Below are 20,623 nucleotides of genomic sequence, written 5' to 3'. Positions count from 1 at the left end.
TTGGCTGTCCTGTTACTACTGTTACCCTTGATTACAAATCTCTGCCAATATTCTGACTTCTTACCATTTCTGTTACTTGTTGATCACACATATTCACTCTTGGGGTTTTTTAGCTTACTAATGAGATGGTCTTTCTTTCTTGCCCTTTTCTGTTTTTATTATTTTTTTAAACTGTCAAATGCTGTGCTATTTCAGATTATCAAAGGTTACTGAGGTCTGAACTATGCAGTTACCTCCAGATAAAGTAGGTAAGACATTTCCTGTTCTAATCACAAAAGATCAGGTTTCTTTTTCCTTTCAGAAAGGAATGATGTAATACTGAGATCACTTGTAAAAGGTAAACAAGAAGGCTCTTTTAGAACAGGTTTACCAATAGTTGTCTTCCTTCCTTTATTTTTTAAAACATTGGGTAGAAGGAGATGGGCACTTTGCAGGAGTGGGGAAGATTTTCTCTGCCAAGGATCATTTGGATATTTGTAACATTACTTCCAAGGTCATCAAAAATTACCCTACTATAGATTCTCTTAATTTTGTCTTCCACGTGCAGGGCCCAAGCCAATGATTGTACAGGCCTTATATGGTCTACCTGCAGCACACTACCCACCACTGATAGTGGGAAAGATGCCACTTGAGAATGCCAGTCTCTCTTTATCAGATTTCGAATCCTGGCTCTGATTCCAATTTCAGCGCTCTGACAGTGAGTACCAGGAGAGGAAGCAGGTAATGACTCAAAGGCAGCATTCTTGCCATTGATTTGAAGACCTATATTGAACTTCATGGCTACTTGTGGGTATTATGGCAAAGACTAGCAGATGGCAGATTCATTCTCTCTCTCTCTCTCTCTCTCTCTCTCTCTTTCCCATCTCCCTCTACTTCCCTTACTGGCTCTCTCCCTCCTTTTCAAACACATTTCTTAAAATTGTTATAATGAAATAGTTAAAAAATGTTTTCACTCTGGTTTAATAAATATAATTATTATTAGAGAATTTTGATCTCTGTCTCTTTTTCTGGGGAACATACCTCATTGTTACTTGAAAATATTAATTTACTCAATATTCTAGACCCTATTACTGGTGCTGCAAATGCTAAAGTGACACATTCAGGTACAATCCCTGACTTCATGCAGCTTACAGAGAAACATGGAGAATTATTGACAAAAATTTGGCTAAATTCAATGCTATAAATGTTAACCACAGGAGAGGCTGAGGAACAAAACATCAAACTGAAACTTGAAAAAAAATGATTAAGTGACTAGGGAGTGGGAAAAAATAGTTATGTATTTAACAGGAAAAAGAACCACTTTGTGTAAAGATTTGAAAACAGAAAACAAAGTCTTGTGGATTTGAGTAACAGAACATGGTAAATGATGACACAGATTATCACAGAAAGACTGGCAGAGTCTAAGACTACATAAGCAAGCAGGACCACAATAAGGAATTTGACTCTTATTTTAAAGAAAATGATGACGTGAGCAAGATGAAGAGTAAGCATCTTTGGACTCTCTTTTCTCCAACAAGCACATCGACTCAATAACAACAACAAATGCATAAATTGTTTTTGTAAGAAATCTAAGAATTAGTTGAGAGGTGTTCTATGCACAGAGTAAATACAATATTAGCCGTGTCAAAGCAAGTGGAGAAGTTTGAAACTCCCACCAACCGAAAAAACCAAAAGCTATACTTCTAAGCACAACGTAAAAATATTTGCAAATGATACACTGAAATAAGAGCTAATAACCAAAACAGAAATGTTTTTTTTTTAATTTTATTCATTTTTTATTACAGCCAGATATACACAGAGGAGAAACAGAGAGGAAGATCTTCCGTCCGATGATTCACTCCCCAAGTGAGCTGCAACGGGCCGGTGCGTGCCAATCCGATGCCGGGAACCTGGAACCTCTTCCGGGTCTCCCACGTGGGTGCAGGGTCTCAATGCATTGGGCCGTCCTCGACTGCTTTCCCAGGCCACAAGCAGGGAGCAGGATGGGAAGTGGAGCTGCCGGGATTAGAACCGGCGCCCATCTGGGATCCCAGGGCTTTCAAGGCGAGGACTTTAGCCGCTAGGCCATGCCGCCGGGCCCAACAGAAACGTTCTTAAGCTCAACAATAAAAATCAAAATACAATTCAAATAAAAAATGGGTGAAAGATCTGTGTGTATAAAAATGCTCAACATCACAAGTCATCAGGGAAATGTAAATGTAAATCATACTGATGATGACCTCGTATCTACACAGATGGCTATTATAAAAGTGAAATTACAGTGTTGGTGAGGCCGTGAAAAAAAGACCCTTGTGCACAGTTGGTAGAAATGCAAAATGGTATATGTACTATGGAAACTCTATAGTGGTTCCTCATGTAATCAACAATAAAACTTCATGATTCAGCAATTTCAATTCTGAATATGCATCTAAAGAATTGCAACCAGGATCCAAAGTGACATTTTCATTCACATGTTCATTACAGCATAATTTATAAACGCCTAAGATGGAGAAACAAAAGTTCAATGCAAGAGTGGACAAAAATAAAGTAGAATGTTGTTTACATGAGATTAGATATGAAGATACTGAAAAAGTAAATGGAAAATATGTGTTATCTTTTAATTCAATTTTCCACAAAACTTTTATAGTATTCTCATATCATTTAGCTTTAACAAAGGAAATATTATCATTTGCAACATAAGTAACCCTAATAAAATAAATTAAAGCATGTCAGAGAGAGATAAAATTTGCAGGAGTTTTTATACAGAGAACAGAATGTGGCTGTCAAGGGGAAATGGGGAGTTAATATCCAATGGTTCTAAATATTCAGTTACACAAGATGAATAAGTGCTGGAGAACTGCTGTACAACATCATACCTATAGTGGGCAATGCCATATTACATACTTTAAAATTTGTTATAAGGACAAACCTTGTGCTAAATGTTCCTTTGTCTTTTCTAAAAAGACAATGGGATAATATTACAAGATTTTCGGTAAGCAAAAGAACTTGATCTTTATTTTAAAATGCTTAGTCTCCTATGCGTACTATTATCAAAAAGTGAGATAGAGTGGCATGGAGCAACTGCAACTCTCAAATGCTGATAATGAAAGCATTCAACAGCACAAAGAAAAACACCTGGGACAAACTGGGCAGTTCCTTGTAAGCTAACCACCTATCCTCTGGCCCCTATGACAGGGCAATTATACTCCTCGACATTGATCCAGATAAAAGAAAACTTGTGCAGAACAAATAGCTTGTACAAGAATGTACATAGCAGCCTTATTTACAATTTCTTCAAAAGTCAAAGAAGCAGTCCAAATACATTCTGTATTTTGTCTAACAGAATCACTCAGTAACAGATAGGAACTACTGATGTGTGTATCAATATGAATGAATATCAAAGGCATTGAAGCACAGAAAGAAAAAAATAAGGAAGAATTAGAAGACCAAATCTCTCAGGACTCTATATGAAGTTCAAAGAGAATCAAAATGGCCCTGATCACAACACTGTGACATTTCAGTGTTTAACATTCTGCTAGCTTAGCCCTTGACTATTTATAGTTCCCTGTCAGGGATGTCCTGGGCTAATAATCTCATATGGTGTACACTGACTCTGATACATACCTGCCAAGTGTTTCTCTCGCCCATTTAGATCCATTTTAGTGTAGTGGATATGGGTCTCTCCTCATCACCCCCCACCCTCTCTCAACAAACAACAGGCTGTTGCCCATTGTGCAAGAGGCCAAGCACTCACTTCAGCCTCTCCACTCACTCTCAAGGAGGGCTACAATCCCACCTCAAACTCCACTATACTGTCCTTTCTATAATAAAAATCTTACATGTTTTAATAGCCTGTCTTTTTCAAATCCTAAAATCTTAAAACTGATCAATATGTAAATATACTTTCAATAAAGGCAGAAAGGTCAAATAAATGCAGGTATGTATTGTGGGTACATATGTATATATTTGGTACATATGTGTATATATGCTCACTCTGAATCAGAAACTTGAACTTAATACCATAAAGTTCTACCCTTATGAACCAAAGACCAGTTTCATTTCACTTATCAACTGTGTTTCCCAGCACAACAAACAGAGAATGAGAGACCGAGGAAGGGAAAGGATAACAATTAATGACAACGGGAATTGATTTTAACCACTAGTTAGAAAGACATAACTAGTCTTCATTCTTCAATAAAATTTTTTCAATTTGCAGACAGCCCAAAGTTTCTCAAAAGTTACACAAAATTAATCTCATTATTGCAAATATGTAACTTGGTATGATATAAGAAATGGGGAAAATGACAATTACATCTTGAATAAAGTGAATCTAATGAAATTTCATTAAAATATGCCTACCTTTTCCTCCAATTTCTTCTTCTCTTCACTAAATTGGTTCATTCGCTGTTTGAGAAACTCATTGAGCTGTAAAATCTCTTTCTCAGTAGATGCAAGCTTTTGCTCAAGTTCATCTTGCTGGGAATGGGACACTGACTGCTCTGAAAATGGAGTCTGAAGTGCAGTATTCTCATACTGTGGCTATTGGGAAAGAAAAAAACAAAGCTTTAAGATAATTGGAAATGATTATGTCCCAAGAGAACATACAAGTAACAGGAAGCTCTCCTGCTGTGTAATCATGCAACTATTGTTAAAAACCAATTATATACCATCACTTAGTTGTCTCACGAATAACACAGAAGTAATAGAGCTTGTTTTCTGCCCATCAATATTCATTCTCAATATCTTCTAGCTCATTCTTTCCATTGCTTCAACTGACAAAACTGCAATCAAAGTAAAGAATGAACTAAAGGATATTGAGAATGGATATGTCATTTTAAAGAAATTATTCTAACTAATTTAGCTGAAAAGAAACGAAGCGCTGAATGAGCAAACTCATTCAAGGAGTAGAATGAGTATATTCTAGATGCAGAGTAAAAGGTTTAGACAGTTGATTTATGCTAAATGGACAAAAAATGCTACCAATAACTAAGTAAAAAGATTTTGGGTCTAAGTAACATGGGAGATTTTATTGTGAGCTAAGAATATCATATAGGAGAAAAGGGTTTAAGGAGATATATGAAATTACAATTAGAACCCATTGACATTTTTATTGTACTTGAATATAGAAGTAGAAATAAATGCACATCAGCTACTGAGAAGGATCCAGAAATCAAAAGAACGGATGGCTAGTCTATACAAGTGTAAAATGTTGACACAGACTTTGGTTAATACTCTGGTATGAAACATGATTAGAAATCACCAATCTATTCAATCAAAAGTAAAATACTGAACAAAATAAGTATCAACAATTGTACTATCTGTCACAGAAGCGAGATCACTGGTAAACTGCTAACCCTAAGCCTGGAGAAGCAGGCAAATGAATAGAGAATCACAACTGGGGCCAGTACAGTACTCTAGTGGGTTAAAGTCCTCACCCTGCATGCGCTGGGATGCCATATGGGTGCCGGCTCATATGTTGCCTGCTCCACTTCCCTTCCAGCTGCCTGCCTGTGGCCTGGGAAAGCAGCAGAGGAAGGCCCAAAGCCTTGGGACCCTGCATCTGCATGAGAGACACAGAAGAGGCTCCTGGCTCCTATTGGCTCAGTTCGGCCACTGTGGCAGGAACCAGTTGGTAGAAGATCCTTCTCTCTCTCTCTTTCTCCCTGTAAATCTGATCTTGCTTTACAATAAAAATAAATAAGTCTTCCAAAACATTTTTATGAGGCCCAATTACAAGGAAGGGAATATTTTTTGTGAATTGTACCCCCAGAAATTCAACAAATTCCTCATAAATATTCTGCTTCTGGAAGGGGGAAGGAAAAAAAGAACCACTTGAAAATATGTGAGAAGGACCAGTGCTATAGCATGGTAAGGAAAGTTACTACCTGCAGAACGGGCATTCCATAAAGGCTCTCTCATTAACCCTGCCTTTCAAATAAAAAAAGAAACCTTTCAAAAATGTTGCATTTATTTTAAAAATGTCACAACAATCTCTTCTTAAATGACAATCCTCACAAGAAACGTGATGGTGTTTTCTCAGAGCCTAAAAATATGGATGAAGGGAAACATCCAACCTCAATCAAGCCTAGCCTTGAGAAAGATAAAAATCAAATCCAACTCTAGCCCTTTCTAGCCATCCTGTCACATCTTAGGGCAGAAAAGAGAAAAATTGAGAAAATTTTGAATATTCTAATAAAGGCAATAATAGGCTCATTGGAAGACTGAGAACTAATCAGAGGTCTATAGAATGCTTCATTACCAAACATGGGATATCATGGGTGCTTTCAACAAAAAATTACTAGGCATACAAAAAGGCAACAGATACAATTTCAAGTGAATAAAAATTAGATGTAGAGTCAGAAATGATGAGCTCACTATAATTATGTTTTAAAAACTACAGAAGGGGGAGAATCAAGATGGTGGAATATGGTAAGAACATGCTTAAACCGATGGGAAGACACATTAGCCAGGGTGAAGCAGAGAGGGCACATTCCTTAAATTATGAGAGGGCAGAGTGATGGCAGAGGGGCACTAGGAGACTGGTGATACGTGAAAGCAGCAGACTGTGGAGTTTACTGTGGTCTTGCAGTAAACAGATACCCCAGCGGCATTCAGCCAGTAGAGTTCTGAGCTCCACTGGTGTTACAAACTCCACCAGCAACCGGGTGGGAAGGGAAATTCACTGGGAATTTGGGAGGTGAACCCAGACAAAGAACTGATTGTCCTGCTGGTTTGTTTGATTTCACAAGCAGCAGAGACAGAGCAGCAGATCCCAAATGGATGGTGAAGGAACAGGGTGGATTTCAGAACCCAAACACAAAGAGGTTTCAAATTAGGCGCCATTTTAGTAGGGAGGCAAAGGCTATGAGACAATATTACGCAAGCACTATGCTGGAAACTCATATCTGGCTCAGTGCAGTGCACTACCTAACGGTCAGCAAATCAAGAACTCCAACAGTGCCACATCAGGCACCATTTTGTACAGTGTGACAAAGGTTTTGAGATTGCAGGGACAACACTGAGCTGTGCATGCAATGAGCTGGGAGTGAACTCACTGAGTTCAGTGTATTTCCACAGGGAAAATAATACTGACTTTTGCATCATACAACTCAAAATAGGTCCATGTGGCTCTCAGACCTAATAGCTAGCAGGCTCCAGCAAGATCAGCACTACCAACATTCCAGTTATTTAGGACACCTCGTGTCTCCATAATCCTGGGAACTGCTCGTACTGGAAATGGGAGAAAGGTTGTACGGACAACAGTGCAGCCTCTGCACGACATCACAGGAAGCAGAGATGAGCCACGAGCTGGGGCTTCAGAGACCATGGTGAAAGAACAATACAAGAGCCCAAGTCTGAAACTCGCTAGAGTGAGTGGCACAAGACTACAAAATGAAGAAATGGGTACAAACCACAATAAGTAAAATTGAACTGTAGACCAGTGAGTGACACAGCTTAGAAACCTGCCCTAAGGAGAAGAGCCTGCTAACCAGAAGTACAGTGACCAAGAGGAGAAAAACAGAGGCACATGAATATCACTGAAGACTCCCCTGCAAAGGAGCAAAACCACTCCCAACCTCAGAGTTAACGGAGGAATACAATGAGAAAATGGGGGATATACAGAATTCAAAATACTTGTTATAAAGCTTCTTTTTTTTTTTTTAAAGATTTATTCATTTTATTACAGCCAGATATACACAGAGGAGGAGAGACAGAGAGGAAGATCTTCTGTCCGATGATTCACTCCCCAAGTGAGCTGCAACGGCCGGTGCGCGCCGATCCGAATACGGGAACCTGGAACCTCTTCCAGGTCTCCCACGCGGGTGCAGGGTCCCAATGCATTGGGCCACCCTCGACTGCTTTCCCAGGCCACAAGCAGGGAGCTGGATGGGAAGTGGAGCTGCCGGGATTAGAACTGGCGCCAATATGGGATCCCGGGGCTTTCAAGGCAAGGACTTTAGCCGCTAGGCCACACCGCCGGGCCCAATATAAAGTTTCTTATCAATAACAAGAAGCACATGCAGGAATGTAAGGAATCTATCACACAGGAAATAGCAACACTGAAACAAAACGAAGCACAAACATTAGACATGAAGGATGTAAGGCGGCAAATTAAAAATACAGTGGAGAGTCTCAATAATAGCATGAATGAGGCAGAAGAAGTAATCTCAGAATTGGAAGATACTTCTTGCCACAACGGGAAAACAATCAAAAAGTTGGAGACAGAGCTGGATCAAGCTTAAAAAAATTATTCAAGAATTAAAAGACACTACTAAAAGGGCAAATTATAAGAGTTAAGGGACTTCCAGAAGACACAGAAAGAGAAGCTGGGTTTAAAGATGCATTCAATGAAATAATAAATGCCAACTGCCCTAATATGGAGAAAGAATTGGGAAACAACATCCAGGAGAGGCACAGAACTCCCAACAGGGTTGACTAATTGTGATCTTCACCACAACACATGATAATCAAGCTCTCTTCAGTCAAATATAAGGAAAAGATCCTTAACTGTGCTTGTGAAAAAAAAAATCAATTGACCTATAGAGGAACTACAATCAGACTCACTGCTGACCTCACGGTGCAAACTCTACAGGCCAGAAGACAATGGAATGACATATTCCAGATTCTAAAACAAAAACAGAAAGTCACCCCAGAATACTCAGCAAATTTTCCTTTGTCTTTGAAAATGAAATAAAATTCTTCCACAGTAAAGAAAATCTCAAGGAATATGTCTCTTCCAGACCTGCCCTACAAATGATACTTAAAGATGTTCTCTTAACAGAAAAAAGGAATAGCACCCACCAAAACCAAAGGCAAGTGTGAAGAACATCCCAGTAAAATAACAACAGAAAAACAAATCAATATACAACCCATTGCTAAGTGGCAGAAACAACTTATCACCTATTTATATTAACTCTGAATGTAAATGGCTTAAAGTCATCAATCAAATGGCATAGATTAGCAGACTGGATTAAAAAAAAAACATCTATTTGTTTCCTACAGGAGACATATCTCGCTAACAAAGATCATCAGAAACTGCATCTTGAATTTCTTTGATGCTTTGTTTTGACTTTCATGTCTTCAAAACGGTTTTTTTTTCTCATATTAAATCCTTCACTGACTTATAGGTCATATAGTAACACCATTTTCTTCAGGAAGGTTCTTGATTTTGTTTTTCATTTCTTCAGCTATATTCGTCATTCATTAGCATGTTATTTAACTTCATGGCGTTGTAAATTTCTAATTTTTTCCTGTTGTTGATTTTGTTTTGTGGTTTTTCATGTAAGAGGATGCACAGTAACTGTGTAATGGAAACTATCATATCCAGTGGTGTGTTGTTTAACTTCATGACATTATAAATTTTTCTTGCTATTGTAGATTTTTTTTGTTGGCTTTTCACTTGGGGGGATGTATACTGACTGTGTAGTGAAGACTGTCATGTCCAGATGTGAGGATATGGTGCAGTGTGCACCTCTACTTCTGGACTAAGGATAGACTCCCAGTTAAACTATTGTTGGATGTGTCTTGACAATTGGATGCTGAACTGTGCCATTGTCCATGCCTGCAAATGATAGACTTATGACTATGAGGAACTATACTATTGTAAAAATAAAAACTGGGGCTAACATGCAAACAAACTCAATGGAAAAAATATAAACATACTACAAGAACAGAGGGATAATGTAAGAACATAGAATTTCTAGTAAAGAGCCAAAAAGGAATGCTAAAAGTAACAACAAGAGCAAAAACTAACAGAAATTAAGAATGTGATATATCCACTAGCAAACACTTAAGATTCAACTGATAGAAAAAAGGTCTCTAAACCTGAGGAGGTGATAACAGAAATTTCCAGAACTAAACAAAAATTAATATTTTTTTAAAAAGCTGAAGAAAACTTAGAACACTAGATTAGGTATTTAAATATATTCAAAACACATACAGTGTGTACCTTTTCTTTCTTATATCACACTGTGTAATGCAAGAAGAAAGGAACACTGATTCATTTAAATGCCCCAAGTGGCAAGTTGGAAAAAAACAAAGAACACCTAATCTTAGCCAAAAGCTGAGAAGCGATCAAACAAGGAAAAACCAAATAGAAAACTTTAATACGGTAGATATTGGTTGAACTATATCCAAAGTCACTCTAAGTATCAATATTTTAAATGCACTAAATAAAAGATACTGCAAGTGGACTGAAACACAAGATCCACATCTATGTGTAGTCAATAAGAAATCCAGATACAATGAAGGAAACAGAACTATAGACTAATATTCCTAATGAACATAGAGGCAAAACTCAATAAAATACTAGCTAAATGAATCCAGTAACCTGTCAGAAAGATTATTCAACCGCACCAAGTGGGATTTACCCTGGGTTTGCAGGAGTGTTTCAACATAAGCAAATCAATAAATGTGATATCCACATAAATAAATTAAAGAATAAAAATCACATGATTGTCTCCATAGACAGAGAAATAATTTGATAAAATACATTATTTCATGATAAAAAAAAAAAGAACCTTAAGTAAACTGAGTATTCAAGGAATATTTCTCAACACAATCAAGGCACTATATGAAAAATCCACAGCCAGCATCATATTGAATACAGAAACATTAGAAGCATTTCTACTAAGACTTGGAACCAGACAAGAACACCCATAATCACTACTGCTATTCAAAATAGCCCTAGAAGTTTTACCAGAACCAGAAGGGAAAGAAAAATCAAAGGGTTATAAATTGGAAAGCAGAAAATAAAATTCTTCCTGTTAGCAAATCACATGATTCTATATATAAGGGAACAAAAAGACTACCAAGAAACTATTGAAAATCAGATTGGTAAGCTTGCAGGATATAAAATCAATACACAAAAATCGAAAACCTTTGTATTCACAAACAATTCCATGACTAAAAAATAAGTTGAAAGAACAGTCCCATTCACAACAGCTGCTAAAAAATTTAAATACCCTGGAATAAATTTAACCAAGGCAATGAAAGTTACAATAAAAGTTACAAAACATTAAGAAAAAAAGAGAAGACACCACAACATGGAACAATCTTCCTCTCTGTCTCTCCTCTCTGTATATCTGACTTGCTACTAAAAATAAATCTTTTTTAAAATAATAAAAATAATAAATAATAAAGTTATATAAATAAAATTATAAAATAACTAATATCAATGTGATTCCAATCAAGATACCTATGATATTCTTCCCAGATCAACACAAAATGATGCAAAAATTCATATGGAAACACAAAAGATCCTGAATAGCCAAAAACAAGAAACTCAAAACCTGGAGCCCCAACACTTCCCAATTTCAAGATATACTATAAGGCAGATACAATTAAGACAGCTTGGTTCTGGCACAAAAATAGACACACAGATCAATGGAACAGAATAGAAATCTCAGAAAATCAAAAGCATGAATAATATAACACAGTAAGCACAAGATCTGTAAGAGGAAAACTGTAAAACTCTGATGATGGATATTCACAAACTAAGTGGAGACACACTCATCGTTCATAAATAGGAAGATTTAGTATTGTCAAAATGTCAATTAGTCCCAACTTCATTATTATCTCAACAGACTTTACAGCAATATCAGTAAACTGATTCTAAAGTTTGTATGAAGAGATTCCGAACAGACTGCAAGATGTTGAAGGAGAACTAAGCTAAAAGACTAACATCATCCAACTTTCAGATTCATGACCACAATAAACCTAGGCAATTTTTCCATGAGAGATAATATTTACAAAAAGATCTGCAGAACAAAGCAGAATCTTCAAATAGGCCCGCACAAACATGGACAGCTGATCTCTGACAAAGAGCAAAGGGTAATACATTGCAATAAAAACAGATCTTCCAACAAATGTTAACAGTAAGATACTCATGTACAAAAATTTATAAATGAATCTAGATTTAGTCTTTATGTCTTTTAGAAAAATGTGACTAAAATTAGATCACAGACCTAAATGTAATATGCAAAACTATACAACTCCTTGAAAGTAACACTAGAAAACCTAGATGACTTCAGCTATAACAATGTTTTTAAAAGAATATTCAGGGAATGATCCATGTAAAAATTGGTAAGCTAGACTTCATTAAAACTCAAACTTTTTGCTTTGCAAAACATAATTGCAAGAAAAAGAGGAGATGTTTCAGATTAAAAGAAAATATTTGCAAAAGTGTACTTGTTTATCCAAAATAACAGCCCAACAAAAAACGGGCAAGCACTCTGAACAGATATATTATCAATGAGGACAGAAAAATGTCAAGTAAAATATGAAGAGAAAGATGCTCGTCATGTTTTTAAAGCAACAATGAGATAGCTATATATATATATATATAACAGAATGGTATAAAAATGGAAACACTGATACCACCAAAGGATGGTAAAGTTGCAGAGCAAATAGAACTCTCATTTACTGCTGGGGGAAGGAAAATTAGTACAGCTACTTTGAAAGACACTTTGGCAATTTCTTGCAAAATAAATACATTCCTCTTACCAAAAGATTCAGTAATTGTGTTTAAAAGATATATTCAACAGAGTAGAAAAACAAGCACTTAGACATTACAGCAGCTGTGATATAACAGGATAATATATATTTGGGTATTCATCCATTTTTCCTAATACATACTCACAAAATACTTGGAATTTTCAGAATCTTTTGTATGACAATTCGAAGATTGGTGACTCTTAGCTGCAAGGTGAAAGATGGTCACTGATCAGAGGATAGGGAATTTCATTCTCATCCTCCAACCTCAGGAAAGGGAAACAAACAGGTTGAAGACCGAGTTGACCTGCCTGCAGTCAATGACTGAATAAATCAATTACACCTACATAATGAAGTTTCCATTCCAAAACCCTAAAAGGATTGGGGTTAGAAAACTTGTAGATAACTGAGCATGAACATGTGGAAGTTCCTAGAGGGTAGCACACCTGGGTGGGACAGAGAGGCATTAGAGCTCTGTATGTACCCTTTCTCCCATACCCTCACATCAGAAACAAATTGTAGGATGGACACCCAGCTAATGTTCGCTGGAGAATTTCCAAGTTGACTGTCAGATGTATAAGGAAATAAGCACCACACACCAGTTTCAGAACTATTGTGTTATGCGGACACCAGAGTAAGAAAAACACACCTTTGTTTTCCCCATATTACTACCACAGCTTCATTCATAATGGCCAAAACTTGGAAAAAGCCAAGGTGTTCTTTAGTAGGCAAACATGACTACACAGTGCTATTTCAGGACATTATTCAGCATTGAGAAGGAACTATCAAGCCACGAGAAGACTCTGAGAAAACGTCAACAAATTATTAAGTAAAAGAAGCCAATCTGAAGAGAGAGTGCAATAAAGTTTACTACATAATTACAGCTAAGGAACATTCTGGGAAAGGCAAAACCATACAGACAATAAAAAGACCACAGGTTATCAGAGGTCAGCAGGGAATGAGGGTTATTAAAGAGGCAGAGTACAGAAGCTCTTTAAGGTCAATGAAAGTATTTTGTATGATCCTGTAAGAGATACAATCAGGCTAGATGAAACTTCGTAAGGTGACTTCAGTTTGTGCTAAAGTGAAATTAAAATACAACAAATCATAAAATTTGTTTCTCAACATTCGCTTCCTCAAGTTCAAGATACTTCTGCAAGTGATGACACCAGCCATACAGTTCACCCCTAAAGAAACAAGACTGCAGAATCAGACCATGTCAATGCAGCACTTTTTTTTTTTACGTTAACTCAAGAAAATACTTGTGCTTTAATATATTTTAAGATTAGATAACACATAGAAATCAGAAGGAGCCAAATGAAAACTGTAACATGAATCCCATTTAAACCTGCAAAGTTGCCCTTGTTTTGATAAGAGGACTGAATGGGAACATTGTCATGATTGTCAGGACAGAGCACTCCCTGGTGAAGCCTTCTTTTCTGCTAAAGCTTTGGCCTTCTCAAAGCACTTTCCTAACAAGCAGGTGTTAACCTGGTTTGGCTCTCCGGAAAGCTAACAAGCACAACGCCCTGAGCATTCTGAAACACTATTGCCAGGATCTTTAATCCAGACCATCTGGTCTGTTTTTGCTTTGACTAGGCCACTTCTGCCATCTGGTAAGCAGTCATTGCTTTGTCTCCAGGATCACACTGACAAAGCCATAGTTCATCTCCTACGATGTTTCCTCAGGAATGCATCAGGACTTTGATCCCATTCGTAAAAACGTCCAAGTAAGTGCTGCTGTTGTGGGTGAAATAATTCAGTACCCACAGAACAGAACATTAGTATTTTTTGGTTGGAATTGTCTAGTTGAGCAAACTGATATCTCTATGATGTTAGCTATTGTTTCTGCTATCAATTATTAGTCTCCTTAAATTAGGGCAAGGACAATACTATGTTTTTTTACAAACTGATGTGATGGCTTGCTACTGTGGACTTTAGCTTAAACTCTGAACAACAAGCAGCTGGAACCCCCTGCTGTGCTTAGCTATACTTAGGCCAACACTCCATACAGCAGTTGCTGGGTCACACTTCCTATAAGCTACAGCACCGGGGCAACGGCTCCGGACAAGCAAGTCAGAGGCTAAAATCCCAAAATGGCAAGAAACAACAACACAATGAGGAGAAATATCAGAAAAGGTAATGACTCAGAAGAAAGATCAAGTATTTCCCCCCAAAACAACCAAAAACTAATCTCAATACCTGAGATGCAAGATGATGACATAGAGGAATTACCAGAGAAGGAATTTAAGAAACTAGTGATGAGATTCATCAGAGACAGCGAGAAGCGCTGGGAAGAGTCCACGGATTTCGAAAACCATGTCATTGCAGAAATAAATCAAGTCAAAAAGGAAATCCTCGATTTAGAACACAAAACTGAAAGCCTAACCAACAGAATGAACACAGCAGAGGACAGAATATCAGAATTGGAAGACATTCAGAATGAAAGGCAGCAGTTCATCAAACAGTTGGAGACAAATCTGAAGAAAGCCAATAGGTCCATACAGGAAATGAAAGACAACCTCAAAAAAATCAAATATTAGAATAATAGGCCTTCCAGAGGGAGTGGAAAAGGAGATAGGCTTGCAATGGGTGTTCAATGAGATAATACAGGAGAACTTCCAGAACACCGGAAATATAAATCCAGCACAAATCCAGGAAGGTCAGAGAACCCCCAATAGATTCGACGGAAAGCGATCCTCACCCAGACACGTGATCCTCAAACTGCGTTGAAGCAAATACAAAGAAACAATTCTAAGCAAGTAAGAAAAAAGGACAAGATTACTTTCAGAGGAAGGCAAATCAGAATCACAGCAGATCTCTCAGAAGAAACACTCCAGGCAAAAAGAGAGTGGGGTAAAACCTTCCAAATCCTGAAACAAAACAACTGCCAACTTAGAATAATGTACCCGGCAAAACTCTCATTTGTATTTGAGAATGAAATTAAATATTTCAACAGCAAAGAGAAACTAGAAGAATACACTAGCACGAAACCAGCCCTAGACAACCTCCTCAGGAAGGTGCTAAACCCAGAGAGGAAAAATGAAAACCAAAATCAAAGATGGCAAATGGAAAGACCTCCCCACTAATATCCATAAGAGGACAGTCAACCAGGCAGAGATTCTAATAGTCGCAAATACACACTTGCACATTTACACACACTCATTGAAGCTCAAAATCAATTTCTCTCAATATTATCTCTAAACACAAATGGCCTAAACTCACCAATCAAAAGACACAGATTAACAGACTGGATCCTGAAACAGAACCCATCAATCTGTTGCCTAGAAGAGACACATCTAACCAGAAAAGCCTCTAAGAAACTGAAAGTGAAGGAATGGAAAAAGATATTTCATGCCAATGGCATGAAGAAAAAAAGGCTGGGGTAGCTATTCTAATTTCTGATGATAGACTTCAAGCTGAAAGACATAAAAAAAGACAGGGAAGGTCGCTATATATTGGTGAGGGGACTGATACATCAGGAAGTAATCACCATTGTGAATATATATGCACCAAATTCCAACGCACCTAGCTACGTGAAGCAATTACTTAAAGACTTAAGAGGAGACATTGATATGCACACAATAATAGTGGGTGACCTTAACACCCCGCTAACAACAGACAGATCAACAAAACAAAAACTCAACAAAGAAACAACAGAGCTCGTACAAACAATAGAACAACTGGACTTGGTAGACATTTATAGAACTTTTTACCCCAAGGAGACAGATTATACATTTTTTTTCAGCAGTACATGGCACCTTCTCCAGGATTGACCACATGATAGGACACAAAGCAAACCTAAATAACTTCAAAAAGATAGGAATCATACCATGTACCCTCTCAGACCACCACGGAATGAAACTGGAAATCAGCAATTCAAAATGCCCCAGGAAATACAGAAACTCTTGGAGGCTAAACAATATGCTATTAAACGAACAATGGATCAGAGAAGAAATTAAAGATGAGATCAAAAAATTTATGGAAACCAATGAAAACTCTGACACAACATTCCAAAACTTATGGGACACTGCCAAAGCAGTGCTGAGGGGTAAATTCATCGCAATGGGAGCCCATGTCAAGGCCCAAGAGAGGCGCCAAATAAAGGAACTAAACACACACCTCCAGAATTTGGAAAAACAGCAGCAGAAGAGCCACACACACAATAGGAAACAAGAAATAATCAAAACAAGGGAGGAAATTAATTAGATAGAAACAAAAAAAACTATACACAAAATCAATGAATCAAAAAGCTGGTTTTTTGAAAAGATAAACAAGATAGACACCCCACTGGCCCGACTGACAAAGAAAAAACAAGAGAAGGCAAGAATTAACAGCATCAAAGATGAAAAAGGCAACATAACAACAGACACTGCAACCATTAAGAACAAAATCAGAAATTACTACAAAGCACTGTACTCCAACAAATCAGAAGACCACCAAGAAATGGAAAAGTTCTTAGACTTATACAACTTGCCAAAACTTAGCCCAGAGGCAACAAACGACCTGAACAAACCCATAACTGAAGCAGAGATTGAATCAGTGATTAAAGATCTCCCAACAAAAAAAAACCCAGGCCCAGACGGCTTCACTGCAGAATTCTACAAAACATTCCGAACAGAACTGACCCCAATCCTCTACAAACTCTTCAAAACAATAGAAAAAGAAGCAACTCTCCCAAACTCATTCTATGAAGCCAACATCACCTTAATCCCAAAACCAGACAGAGACCCAACTGAGAAGGAAAACTACAGACCTATTTCTCTGATGAACATCGACGCTAAGATTCTCAACAAAACCTAGCCAACAGAATTCAAAAACACATCATCCGACAGATCATTCATCCAGATCAAGTAGGATTCATCCCTGGAATGCAGGGATGGTTCAACATCCAGAAATCCATCAATGTGATACACCACATCCAAACATTGCAAAACAAGAACCACATGATAGTATCAATAGATGCAGAAAAAGCTTTCGACAAAATCCAACGCCACTTCCTACTAAAAACCCTAACCAAGGTAGGAATAGATGGAAAAATCCACAACATAATTAAAGCCATATATGAAAAACCCAACACCAGCATCATACTGAATGGAGAAAAACTGGAACCCTTCCCACTGAGATCTGGAACAAGACAAGGATGTCCGCTTTCTCCGCTGCTGTTCAACATAGTCCTGAGGCCATAAGACAAGAAAAAGAAATCAGAGGAATCCAAAAGGGAAACGAAGAAGTCAAGCTTTCACTATACGCAGATGACATGATTCTCTACATAGAAGAGCCAAGAGACTCAATACAGAGACTGCTAGATCTTATACGAGAGTTTGGTAGAGTGGCAGGGTACAAAATTAATGAACAAAAATCAACAGCCATAGTGTATGCGAGCTGCCCCAAGATGGAAAAAGATTTAACCAGCAAGATACCATTCAAAATAACAGAGAAAAGTATGAAATATCTGGGAAATAAACCTAACCAAAAATGTAGGAGACCTATTTGAAGAAAACTACAAACTGCTTAAAAAAGAAATTGATGGTGGGAGGGTTTGGGGAGGGGTGGGGAGAACCCAAGTATCTATGTAACTGTGTCACATAATACAATGTAATTACTGAAGTTAAATAATAAATAATTAAAAAAAAAAAAAAAAAAAAAAAAAAAAGAAATTGAACAAGACCTCGAAAGATGGAGTAACATCCCATGCTCCTGGATAGGTAAAATCAATATCATTAAAATGTCTATACTCCCAAAAGCAATATATACATTCAACGCAATCCCAATCAAACTGCCCAAAACATTCTTCACAGATCTGGAAACAATGATCCAGAGGTTCACCTGGAAACACAAAAAACCACGGATAGCTAGAACCATCCTGAAGAACAGGAAGTTAGCAGGGGGAATCACAGTCCCAGACCTCTGGACATACTATAGGGCAGTGGTTATCAAAACAGCCTGGTACTGGCACAAAGATAGAGAGGAAGATCAATGGAGCAGAATAGAAACACCAGATGGGAACCCACACAAATACAGCCAAATAATCTTTGACAAAAAGACAAACGACAATCCAGGCAAATGGGAAGGTCTGTTCAATAAAGGCTGTTGGGACAACTGGTTAATAGCCTGCAGAAACAAAAAGATAGATCCACATCTCTCACCATACACTAAGATCAGATCGAAATGGATAACAGATCTAAACCTACATCCAGAAACCTTCAAACTTTTGGAAGAAAATGTTGGAAACACACTGCAACACTTAGGGGTAGGCCCTCACTTCCTAAAAAAGACTCCAAAAGCAGTAGAAATCGAGACCAAAATAAACAATTGGGACCTCATCAAACTAAGAAGCTTCTGTACAGCTAGAGAAACAATCAACAAAGTAAAAAGGCAACCCACAGAATGGGAGAAGATCTTCGCACACGACATAGGTGATAGAGGGCTAATCTCCAGAATATACAAAGAGCTACAAAACAACCAAAATGTCAAAACAAACAAGCCACTCAAGAAATGGGCACGGGAAATGGGCAAACACTTCAAAAAGGAACAATCCCAAATGGCAAATAAACATATGAAAAAATGCTCAAGTTCCTTGGCAATAAGGGAAATCCAAATTAAAACATCAATGAGGTACCACCTAACGCCAGTAAGACTGGCCCACATGAATAAAAGCACCAACAACACTTGTTAGCGAGGTTGTGGGGAAAAGGGAACCCTGCTCCACTGCTGGTGGGGCTGCAGGCTGGTACAGCTTCTATGGAAATCAGTATGGAGAACATTCAAACAACTCAAATTCAACATACCATATGATCCAGCAATAACACTCCTAGGAATATATCCAGAACACTTGTTTTATGAGAAACCAACATGCACTCCTATGTTCATAGCAGCACAATCAGTAATTGCAAAAACATGGAAGCAGCCAAAATGCCCATCAGCAGAGGATTGGATAAGAAAGCTATGGTTCATCTACTCCATGGAATACTACTCAGCTATTAAAAAAAACAAAATGCAGTTCTTTGTGGCCAAATGGGCCAAACTGGAAACCATAATGCTAAGGGAAATGAGCCAATCCCAAAAGGTTAAATACCACATGTTTGCCTTAATTTAAGATGACACGATGTTATGTATAACATGTTATGTTAGGTTTGTTATATGTTGTGTATAAACTAAAATTGAAATGTAAGTGAGGTGGTCACAGAAGCTGGCTAGGAACTCGCATTTACTTTTAACATATTGGTTACTCATTACTATGTCAATTAATTCCATAATGATGTAAATTTTTGCTGATGGTATGTTGGAGCTTTTAATTGATCGGGATGATACTCTGCTGGCTCTGTCATCAGACCAGAAAGGGTATACCTAAGAAGCCGTTGAACTTGACTGGACAATAAGATGCTGGACTCTATGTTTGGTATATGCTTGCAATGGGGGAATCTCAACTGAACTTGAACTGTGGTTATGCAACAAGGTGGAGGAATCCACCATGGTGGGAGGGTTTGGGGAGGGGTGGGGAGAATCCAAGTACCTATGAAACTGTGTTACATAATACAATGTAATTAATGAATTAAAAATAATAATAAAAAAAACCTGGTTTCTCAGGACCACTGACTCCATAAGCTTCCTACACAGCATTAGTGATTTCACCATTCTTCCATTCAATCTTCACTACAAAATTGCTATTCTTCAATTTTAGCAGAATTTATATTGCTCTGAGAGGATTTTTTTTCAGACTAATTCATCTCTCTTAATGCCTCAAAATAGATCATGTTCAGATACATTACAAATTACTGAGTTTACTTTGGTACTAAAAAGATTTTGAGACTTAATCCATAGTTTATTTTTTTAAGATTTATTTATTTTAAAGTCAGAGTTACAGAAAGAGATGGAGAGACACAGAAAGAGAGACATCGGGAAAGATCTTTCATCTGCTGATTCACTGCCCAAATGGCCACAACAGTAGGACTGGGACAGTTCAAAGCCAGGAGCCAAGAGCTTCTTCTGGATCTCCCTAACGGACGCAGGGGCCCAAGGCCTTGGGCCATCCTCGACTGTGTCCCAAGTCATTGGCAGGGAGCTGGATTTGAAGTGGAGCTGCTGGAACAAGAGCTGGCACCAATATGGGATGCCAGCACCCAGGGTGGAGGATTAGACAGCTATGCCA

The 20,623-nt window shown here is 37.8% G+C and overlaps 1 protein-coding gene across 3 annotated transcripts in view; it reads right to left on the bottom strand.

Moving 5' to 3' along the window:
* CEP85L (centrosomal protein 85 like) overlaps nt 1-20,623 on the bottom strand; it is a 162,849-nt gene that overhangs the window by 25,341 nt on the left and 116,885 nt on the right. For all 3 annotated transcript variants that reach the window (XM_058680892.1, XM_012930472.2, XM_058680830.1), the window contains exon 6: nt 4,339-4,518. In XM_058680892.1, coding sequence (XP_058536875.1) covers nt 4,339-4,518 — 180 coding nt within the window. The remainder of the gene's footprint in view (nt 1-4,338; nt 4,519-20,623) is intronic.

This window comes from Ochotona princeps, chromosome 1 (genome assembly GCF_030435755.1).
Source record: "Ochotona princeps isolate mOchPri1 chromosome 1, mOchPri1.hap1, whole genome shotgun sequence".
NCBI classification, from domain to species: Eukaryota; Metazoa; Chordata; class Mammalia; order Lagomorpha; family Ochotonidae; genus Ochotona; species Ochotona princeps.
This window is presented reverse-complemented; position numbering and strand designations above follow the sequence as displayed.